A 10,865-nucleotide genomic window follows, 5' to 3' on the forward strand; every position below is an offset into this window, starting at 1 on the left:
GGCATGCAGGATCTTTCGTTGCAGTGCTTGGGCTCAGTAGTTGTGGCTCCTGGGCTTAGTTGCCCCAGGGCATGTGGGACTGTAGTTCCCTGACCAAGGATCCAACCTGGGCCCCCTGCATTGGAAGGCGGATTCTTAACCCCTGGACCACCAGGGAAGTCCCCCTCCTATTTTTTAATATTAATGGATTTTTCAGAGCATTGAGCTTATAGGCCATTTTGCTTTCATTTTTATACTTTTTCTACATTCTTAAAAAAACAGAAATATAAAGAGTTAAATATAGAAAAATCCTAACAAACTTAAAAACTTTAAAGCAGGCACTAATTGAATCTAAAATGTCAAACAAAAAAGATGATTATCAAATGATTTTGTCTCTCAAAATATTTATTTCAAGTAGAAACTGGGAAGACAACAACATGCAAAATAGTTAAGTAAAAAACCTTGACAAATACACTCATTTGGTCATCAAAATATAAAAAGCTGAAAATGATATTACATTGGTACTTTGATTGAAAACAGTGTTACTCTAGTCAAGTAATAAGCCCAAAGTGGTCCCCAGCTAAGAGTTAAAGCTCGTCTCTCTATCCATACACACAGTGCTTAGACAAGCATCATATATGTTTTTATCCAGAATGGTTCCCCCCACAGATCCTTATCTTTTTATTTTTGTTACTTTTATGGAAATTATTCAGTGTGTTTGTTTTTTATAAATAAACTTTTTTTTCAGAATGTCACTAAGCAACCACATCAGCCTCAGACAATATCTGGATCATTTTTACAAAAGTGGAAAAAGCCAAATAAAGGGTCTCAGGTTAAGTGAGAGGCGAGGGCGGGTTATTAATCGATATGGAATAATTTGTGGTTTGATCAGCACAGTGACATTGCCGAACGTGCTTTGAAAGTTGGCCCCTCCTGATGACAGCCCATGTGGATGCAAACCTCTTGGACCTAGAATCCTTTCTCAAAGGTACAAATGAGGCACAGAGAATCACTAGGAGAAGGGACGAGTACAAGCTGAGCCCTCGCCACGAGCGGGGTGCTGGCCAAAGTCAAGTCCTCGTACATGCAAAGTGTGTTGAAACGCAAGGTGTCCTGGCGCGGCTGTCCCCAAGGGTTGTCCCCAGGGCACATGTGAGGTGGGTCTGGTGCAGGAGAGACAGACTACTTGGATGAGGGGCACGCAGCATCCTCCAGAGAGTCAGGGTAGGGAAGCGGACCCTTACCACCGAGGCCACCGCAGCCTCCGGGGCGCCATCCTGGGTTTGTCAGCCGGTCTCTGCCCTTTCCTCCCGGGCTGTCCTGCGCCTCCTGGCGCTGCAGGTCGGAGGGCTGGACCTCTTGGTCGTGCTCCTCGTCTGAATTGGACTCATCGTTGTAGAAGTGAATGGTGGCTTGCACGGGGAAGCTGGCCAGCACCTTCTCCCCGGAACTCTGCAGATACTCTTGACGCTTAGAAATGGGTAAATAAAGTCTAATATTTAAGAAACAAATACACCATTAATCAACCTGAAAACAGTCTTAAACTGCATCTAGAGGATCCTTTTCCCTAGAAGCAGCTAAGCCCCAATCTTCCCTCCTGATTTTGCCTTCACTGTGCACAGTGGGGTTTTGTTTTTAAGTCACCAGAACACAAAACTGTGGGCAGATGGGGGGACCTGGTAGTGAACCCCACACTAGGTCAGAACTGAGCTGTAATCTGGGTGAGCAGATCAATTTAGACCAACACAGGGAGAAGGGTGTGCTTCCACAAAGGTAAAAGGGTAGTAAAACATTGAGTTCCAAAGTTAAGAGGCTCTCTCTGATCGAACAAAGGACCTGATTCATCCTGGATAATATATGTCCTATTCAGGGGATGCCTCACTCCCCTCTGACCCCCCCCTCCCCCAACAGAGGGAATGTCATGACTTTGGAGGAAACTTGACCCTGAAACCCTGGTCTAGAGAAGTGGCTAATCTTTCTGAATGTCGCCTGTAGGGGTGCATCCCTCACTTTGGCAGAATAGAAAATGGCAACCCTGGCAATTTTTCTAGAAGAGAGAGAGGGAGAGGGAGAAAGAGAGCAGGGGGGCGGGGGGAGGGAAGGGAAGGAAAGAAGGAAGAAAAGGAATATATAGAATTTGGAACCTCTACATCCAGGTTTTGTGAATTTAGGATTCCAGTTACACATGGAAAGTATTTTAAATGTCCCACTGTCCCCATAACCTCTTCTTGTAGCTTTGACTTACTAATCGTTTGCATTTTCCCCTGTGGTCTCATAAAGGAACTGAGAGGGCTTATCCATCGATCATTGCTGGTTTGCAAAGCTGATTTCAATTCCCCCCTTTTTGGACGGAGGAGAAAAGGGAGAGAAAACACCTTACTATAAATAATGTAGGGCGATTTTTGACTGTCTAAGATTTCCAATAGTTGATGGTTCTCAACTCCCAGGGGATATTCAGCAATGTTTGGAGTCAACTTTAGTTATCCCAACTGAAGGGCAGCTACTGTCATTTAGTGTGTAGAAGCCAGGGATGCTGCTAAACACCTCACAATGCCCAGGACAGCCCCACAACAAAGAATTATCCTCTCCAGTCAACTATATCTCAATTTTTTAAAATTAGCCAGTCCGAAGCGTCAGTAGTGCCGAGACTGAGAAACTCTGCAACAGAGAGGATGCACATCTATGTAAATCCTGGACAGCATAGTTTAGTGGTTGGCCATGTTAAAAATTAGGTGTCATGCTGAGGTATTTACAAGTGAGTGTGTAGGATGTCTGGGATTTGCTTTAAACTATTCTAACAACAACAACAATCTTTGGGAGAGATGATAAGCACGATCAGATCCTGAGAACACTGATAATTATTGAGGCTGGTGATGCACATGGGGGTTCACTATACCATTCCCCCCATTTTTGTGTATAAAAAGATAAAATTTTGTAATAAAGATAAAGTTATGTATTCAGCCCGCAACGCACAGTTACACAGATGCAGATCACACAACACCAGTCATTGCATTTTCAGTGAATCAAAAGTCAGGGCACAGCAGAGTCTGTGAGGCAGGCCCAGGGGCAGGTGTGAAGGTGAAGGCCTCATGGGGCATGAAGGAGGGGGTGGCTCCCAACCCCAGCCCACACTGGGGTCACCTGGGAAGCCTGTAAAAATACAGATACCCGCGCTTTTCCCCAGCACCCCCATGGGAATCACCCCGCCCCACCTCCCGCCTGCATTTGTAAAGCTTCCCCAGTGATTTCATGAGGATTGAAGACCACAGATGTGAAACACTAGGAAAACTTCCTTTTTCCAAAAATCACCCTTTGATCAGTTTGAGGGGCTCTAATTTTCATCTCTGGCAATTAGTATCCTTGAGTCTTATTAAAGCTTCTAGTCTTCCAGGACAACCAGGGGAAAAATACTCTGATGAGAGGTGACAGCGTAGGCTAGGTTTATTTTGGTGAAGGAAATGACACCTGGAAAGAGACAGGCTGAGAGAGATAGGAGAGAAACAGACATAGAGAAACAGATAAAAGTCCAGTGCATGAACCACTTGCCCAAAATGCATGAAATGTAAGAGGGATATAGAGAATTCCCTGGTGGTCCAGTGGTTAGGATTCCGCACTTCCAGTGCAGGGGATACAAGTTCAATCCCTGGTCAGGGAACCAAGCGGCGTGGCCAAGAAACAAACAAAAAAGAGGGATACAGCAGTGAGGGTCCTGATCACCGCCAAGACCAGGACCATGAAAGAACTACTCAGAGGCCAGAAGATCCAACCGTGGTACAGTATCCATCCAGTCCCTCATTTACTTCACATCTACATTTAGGGGGTCTACTTTGCACTAGGCAGTACATTAACTTATATCCTGGGAGAAAAATAGAAATATACCTAAATATCTAAGTAAATAAGCTGATATGCGTATATAATTCATATGCAATTAAATTTAACACAAGGCAGAATATGGTATAAAAAAGAGGTATAAACAAGTATAAATAAAAGAGGCCAATTCCAACTTGCAAATGAAACACTGAATGAATGAATAGATTCTAGAAATCCAACAAAATATCCTTGAAGGATAATCATAACTAAATAATGTTGGAGAATATACTGAATTATTTTCCATTTTTTGAAAATGTATACACTTGAAGACACTGAAGTGTATTAATGCTTATATTTAAAGGAAATAATATAGTCCGGCAGAGGGCGCCTTATGTGGAAGGTAGCCTTAATCGTTTTTTCAAGATTATGGACTGAAAAACATTATTCTGAAATGTCATAGATTTATCTTCAAAAATTATAAATTATCTTTAGAGGATAATTATACGCATGTGTACTTTTTTTTTTTTTTTTTTTTTTTTTTTGCGGTGTGCGGGCTTCTCAGTGTTGTGGCCTCTCCCGTTGTGGAGCACAGGCTCCGGACACGCAGGCTCAGTGGCCATGGCTCACGGGCCCAACCGCTCCGCGGCATGTGGGATCCTCCCGGACCGGGGCACGAACCCGTGTCCCCTGCACCGGCAGGTGGCCTCTCAACCACTGCACCACCAGGGAAGCCCCGCATGTGTACTTTTAAACTGTATTGTAATTCACACATTAATTTGTCCCACATAGGAACGCCTACACTGAGAATCATTACACTTTTTCAGGTCAACATTCTTTAAAAATTATTTTAGCTTGCTTTATGTTATTAACTAGTTAATTATTATGATTGCAAATGAGCTTATATTCTCTTTCTTAAAGGTATGAAGTGAGTGGATACTGGCCAAATAATTTATACACATAGGTATTTTGCTATGTTTGTATCAATTAACATAAGAACCATAAAATACATCCATTTTAAAATCATATCTTGTAAACCTTTAGAAATGTTACATAAAAATAAAAATAATAATTTAAAAAAAGGAAACAATACATTTCTTACAGTGAAGTCAGATATTACCTTACAGGATGCTGAAACCCAAAGGCCCCCTTCGATCCAAAGGTTTGTTGGTCACACCCAGGCTCAAGCTATAAAGACAGACACATACAAACACAGACACAGTCAAGAAGCCTCTGAAAGCAGCATCCTGAAGTTTTTAAAAATAAAATCTAAGTAGCCTGCACTTGTGTCAGTTCCAATTTTAGAGATAGTTTAAACACCTTAACAGTATTTGATAAGCTCCTCTCCCTCTCACTGTTGTCATGATATCCCGGGCCCTGTGAGGGATCCCAAGGTGGAAGGATGAGTCGGACACAGTCCCCCAGTTCATGCATTTTAAATCTAATGAGGAAAGACACACATAGAGGCAAATAACTACATTACAAAGCACCATACAGTTAGATGCTAACTATTCTAAACAAGGAAGAGGATCAGGAAAGGGTTCATGGGGGCCTTGGCAGAGACATCAGTGGCACTTGGGTATGCAGTTCTGGGCCTATTCCTAGTGGAGCAGAGCATCAAATTCTGAGGGGCGGGAAAATAGAGAGCACAGCGTGGAAAGGTGGAGCCCAGCGTGGAATGAATGAGAGACTGCATTGGTAAAAGGGCTCAAAAGGAAGCTAAGTCCAGACACTGAACAACTTGAATACCCACTACTGAGTCTAAGTTTCATTCTGGAGACAGGATTCAAGACCATTACTGACTCTGAGCTGGGAATTCAACCATCAGATCTGTATCTTAAGGATCATGGTGGCTGCTGGGAGCAGTGCATAGCATAGACTGGTGAGCTAAGGGCTTGGAGGCACCTGAGAAGAGGTGGTTTGAACTCAAGTAACACCAACCAGAAGGGAAAGGAAAGACAGATTCCAAGGACATTTGGTAGCATCCAAAAGGGTGGAGACCACTTGCTGGGGGCCCTGAATAGCCAAAGCAATCTTGAGAAAGAAGGAGAAGCCTGAGGCATTGCACTTCTTGATTTCAAACTATATTACAAAGCTATAGGAATCAAAACAGTATGGTGTTGGCCTAAATACAGACACATAGATCAGTGGAACAGAATAGTGAGCCCAGAAATAAACTTATGCATATATATCGTCAATTAATTTATGACAAGAGAGACAAAAATATACAATGGGGAAAGGACAGTCTCTTCAAAAAATGGTCTTGAGAAAATTGAACAGCCACATGCAAAAGAATGAAACTGGGCCCCTATCTTACACCATACACACAAAAAAAAACTGGATTAAAAATCTGAATGTAAGACCTCAAACCATAAGCCTCCTTGAAATTTTACCAGGCTTATTTTTATAATATGCTATGGTAAGCTAAGGGAAAGAATGACGGTCTTTGGAACAAAATCTTTTCCATAATGAAGTTCACTCTTTGGTGTCTCCAAGAAATCACATCTGTATTAAGCTCTGTTCATAATTATAAGGTATCTCTAACTGCTCAGACTCACTCTACCACCATAAGCAATCCTGGGCTGTCAGTGGCAATTTTACACTCTGTGATGCGAGAGGATATAATAGACAATGCAAGCCTTGGTGGACACCTAAAGGCAGTGGTGGCTAGTATGGAGTAATAGCTTCCTTTAAGTGATTAATTCTAACCAGACTCTGGGAAACACATAGCACACTTTTATAAACTCTGTAAACTTTACCCCACAAACATACACAGATTTTAAAACTTCACACCTCAAATATCCTCCCCTTAAACGTCCTTTTCTGATGACTTAAACGTCTAAATATTCACACTCTGATAATTCAGGGTAACAAAAATGTATACAAGGTACACACTGTGTTAAAGGGATGTGCGACAGGGCTGAACAGCTACGAAACCAAAATGCCACAGACAGCACCTTCCCTTTGCACCCAGAGAGGTGACAGCTTTCCTTGGGGGAGGGGGGGAGGGGCCTCAGGACACACTGACAGGGAGCTGTTGAAGAACGTAACTGTGCTTTAGCTGAAGGACGTCAAACAAGAACACCCCACCGTCCAACAATGCATGATCTCCACAGAAGCTCCTGACAGGGTCCCGGGAACAGTGAGCAGCCGCCGAACATTGGGGTTGGGGGGGTGGTAGGGGGGTAATTGTTTAGCCACAGCGGGGCTCACATGTGATATGTGTATCACATCACATTTTTATGGCATTTGTACCGAAACCTTCTGATTCTCTCAGAATACATGTTTCCAAGTGTCTCTACCAAGAAAAAAAAAAAGGGGGGGGGGGGGTGTTTGTGCGAAAGAAGAGATACAAGAGAGACTTTTGTGAGGATCTCTCTGTGTTCTCTCCACACATGCCTCTGACTCTGGTAAAGCTACGATGCAGGGGGGCGGTGGTGGTGGTTGGATGAATTGGGAGATTGGGATTGACATCTATACACTGATGTGTATAAACTTCATGAGTAATAAGAACCTGCTGTATAAAAAAATTAAATTAAACTAAAAAAAAAAAAAAAGCTACGATGCAGGAAGCCTGGAAGATGGAAGGACGCGCAGGAGAACACAGTTCCTTACATGCCCTAGAAATCGTCTCCCTTGCAGGCTTGGGCCGTCATTCATTTTTTTCCCAGGCACGGGAGGGAGACAGCTCCCAAGCGGTGGTACCAGGGGAACCAAATGAGCGAGGGTGACCCTACTGTTCAGGACACAGGGTCTTGAGACTTTCCCTCGAATTTAGATTGTATTCTTTTTTTTTCTTTTTTTTTTTTTTTTTTTGTGGCACGTTGTTGTGGCCTCTCCCGTTGCGGAGCACAGGCTCCCGATGCGCAGGCTCAGCGGCCATGGCTCACGGGCCCAGCCGCTCCGCGGCATGTGGGATCTTCCCGGACCGGGGCATGAACCCGTGTCCCCTGCAACGGCAGGCGGACCCTCAACCACTGCGCCACCAGGGAAGCCCTATAGTATTCTAACTGTGATCTGCTCGCCTGCAGTTGTGGTACACGTCACTAGGCAGTGATCCCTCACCCCTCACCCACACCATTCCCGACCAACGACATTTCTCAAGAAATACACAACAGAGCTCAGGAGCCGAGGAGTTCTCCTGCTTTGTCGACAGAGGGCGCTGCTGAGCAAGAAGCCGTCCCTCCCCGCGCCGGGCTGCCCTCCCCAGGCTGGGGCTCCGGGGAACCGAGCGCGATACTTCGGGTCTGCAGTCGTCCGCAGCTGACCGCTCTGCCCGGCAGATCGGGGTCTGCAAAGAGCTGGCCAAGGGGGGAGCCGGGCAGCGAGCTCTACAGCCCCCATGAACACCCACTCTCCACCCCGGCCCCTCAACAAATCCATGAACGCAACTGCTTGATCCGTTGTGCCTCGCTGATGATCAACAGAAAGTTGTCATAGCTTAACATTTTTCTGCGAGTAATCTTCATTTTTCTCACAAATGGCCTTCTTATAATAATAGGAAAAAAAAAAAGACTACCTTACATTAGAAAGTGTGCTGTATTTTCATTCTTGCAAAGGGAGAGGCTATACAAACACTTCATTTAAAAGAAAATTGGATAATTTTTTCTCCCAAACACCTTTTAAATCTTATGTTTAAGAACTTAAGTTTGAATGCAAAAGAAGGAATTACTTCCCATTATTTAGATATTGTATGTAACAATAATTTGTGCTAAAAAATAATATTCCTTGTTAATTTAATATAATTTGATTTGCTTCACTCTTTAAATAATAGTAACCGAATTAAAACTCTCATTATTCAGACTAATTTAATAAAAGAGTCAATTTCAAAATGCATGAAAGGTCTGAACCTGAGTTTCTTATCATACTAAAAATAACTGCACAATGCCACAGGTGTAACCTAATGGTCCTTCCCAGCCCAATTAACTCCAGCATTTTAAAAGTCATCAATTTATACTTTAAAATATAACAAAGGACAGGCAAATTCTATGAAAGTAAGTCTTTACTCCAGTAAGTATAAAACAATTTCGTTACCAATGCAGGAGACAAAAGAATAGTGGTGGTGATTAATCTTCACCCACAAAGCCCTCAGCTCGAGTGTGTTTGCTCAGACAACATGACTTACCCCAGGAGTGCTTGCAGACAGGGCCCAGAGAGCCTCAGAAAGGGCCAGGCGGTGGGTGGGGACTTTTAACCACACCTTCTGGGCACCCGAGACAGGGCTCTGCCCGTATTTGCTCTGTGGCACCAGCCCAGGGCTAATGGCACACTCAGTTTTTCTCTAAGATGAGGGGGACCGAGACAGACTTCTCTCTTCTACCTGCCGGTTAGCAGGAAAAAACCCAACATGGGGGAATTCCACTGGTGACCCAGTGGTTAAGACTCGCCACTTTCACTACCGTGGCCCGGGAGAGGTTCAATTCCTGGTCAGGGAACTGAGATCCCTCAAGCCCCGAGGTGCGGCCAATAAATAAAAATAAATAAATAAAAGAAGAAGAAAAAACCCACCATGGAAGAAATCTCTTATAATGCCCTTGAAACAGTTCTGCCATAGTGGCTTTGCTTTTCAAGAAAGGAGAAGAAAGCAAGAGCCAATCTGCCTATGACTCAGATATGATCAACACCTAGCTGGCCAGGCTGCTACCCCCAGACCCCAAGGCACCTCTGCATTAGATGACCAAGGGAGGGACTGGCTGAGGAGGCCTTTCATGGTCCCTTTATTTTAGGGATGGTGCCACTTCCTGGCTCAACTGGTTGATACCTACAGTGCCCACACTTAACCTTACCTCGCTTCCAGTTCTGGTGGGGTCAGCATCCTGGGGGGTCAGGATCCAAGGTCTCCATGGTGTTTGGCTGGAAGGACACAGACCAAGAGTGAACCCCAGCATTTTCTGCTTTTAAAGTTAGATCATAAGAGTTAACATTCTTATAATTTCTAATGTCTGCCTAAGAGTCACTGGACACACCAGAATGTTCTCTCAAGTTCTCAGTCTGTGCCATTTGCGTTTTTTTCTCCTGCCACATTCTCAGTTCTCTGCCTTCACTGGGCTTTTTGAGAAATCCCAAATATGATACACATCATTATTTGAGGAATTTCTCTTCCCAGCCTGGCAGGATTCTTCCATTCAGACTCCCCGCGGTAGCTGGCTACTTTGTTGCTCATTAATTTCTGACTGCACAGAGATGAGTCTACAGAGTTTTACGATGCAAAAAGCGGGAATGTGTTTCTCCTCTCTGGCTGCCTGGCCACCCAGCCCCTTCCACAACTCCCCTGCTAATTTGATTTTAAATTTACTACCTTAAAAAAGGCTGGTGCCCGTGACAGCGAACGCTGAGTCCCACGCACAGGGCAAACAAAGAATGTCACCAAGAGTGTGACAGTCAACGTGACGCGACCCCCTGCAGGGTTCACTGAGGGGCCCCCGAAGACTTCACCGATCCCAGCCCGGTGGGTTTCAGACCTAGAAACCGAAGCTTTGGCCCATTGCCGGGCACCTCCTGGGCCTCCGCACTTCAGAACTGTGCTCTGGAGCCGAGAAGATTCTGCGTCCCTGACTCTGGCTAAGGAACTTTCTCTGCGTCGCGTCGGGCTCCAGGGCTCCGCCTGGCTTCGGGGGCTCAGCGCGGCCGGAGCATCCTGCCTGCGCTCCCCGCACCGACGCGCCGTGGGGACACCCTCACCTCTCGGGCCCGCGCGGCGGTGGTGGTCCCCGTGGACCGTCCCCGGGGCAGTGACAGACGCGTCCCCGCGCCTCCCGGGCTCCAGCCGCTGCCTCGGGTCTCATGGTGCCCTCGGAGCCCGCGCCCCTCCAGCGGCGCCCGCGACCGCCCGCGCCTTTAACCGCTCAGGCGAGGGCGCTCACCTACCCGCGCTCTCGGCGCCAGGTTTAAAAACGGGGGCGGGGCGGGGAGGGGACACGGGAAACCCGGGAGAGGGTAGGGAGGGCACCGGAGAAGCTCCGGGAGGGGACAAGCAAAGCTCCAGGAGGGAGCGCCGCGGGGGGGAGGGGACGAGGTCAAGAAGGGGAATTGGGAAGCCCTGGTCAACGGTGTGGAGGGAACAAAGGAAATCCAGGCAA

General features: G+C 45.8%; 1 protein-coding gene across 1 annotated transcript; it reads right to left on the reverse strand.

The window, feature by feature from the left end:
* Window positions 1–373: 373 nt before the first annotated feature.
* RIPPLY3 (ripply transcriptional repressor 3) lies at window positions 374–10,665 on the reverse strand. The gene is made up of 4 exons (XM_027099827.1): window positions 10,468–10,665; window positions 9,573–9,639; window positions 4,907–4,974; window positions 374–1,471 (listed from the first exon to the last, which is right to left on the reverse strand). The coding sequence occupies exons 1-4, from the start codon at window positions 10,569–10,571 to the stop codon at window positions 1,162–1,164; spliced, it is 549 nt and encodes a 182-aa protein (XP_026955628.1). The 5' UTR covers window positions 10,572–10,665; the 3' UTR covers window positions 374–1,161.
* Window positions 10,666–10,865: the final 200 nt, after the last annotated feature.

Source organism: Aethalodelphis obliquidens, unplaced genomic scaffold (assembly GCF_003676395.1).
Source record: "Aethalodelphis obliquidens isolate GAN/ISIS:26980383/991018 unplaced genomic scaffold, ASM367639v1 scaffold1, whole genome shotgun sequence".
NCBI classification, from domain to species: Eukaryota; Metazoa; Chordata; class Mammalia; order Artiodactyla; family Delphinidae; genus Aethalodelphis; species Aethalodelphis obliquidens.

What these genes read in the sequence shown, in the direction of transcription:
- RIPPLY3 (XM_027099827.1), bottom strand. Translation starts at nt 10,571, where the DNA reads ATGAGACCCGAGGCAGCGGCTGGAGCCCGGGAGGCGCGGGGACGCGTC. An exon ending in CCACCAGAACTGGAAGCGAG is followed by an intron (nt 4,975 to 9,572) that starts GTAAGGTTAAGT and finishes CTGTCTTTATAG; the next exon opens with CTTGAGCCTGGGTGTGACCA. An exon ending in GGGTTTCAGCATCCTGTAAG is followed by an intron (nt 1,472 to 4,906) that starts GTAATATCTGAC and finishes CTTAAATATTAG; the next exon opens with ACTTTATTTACCCATTTCTA.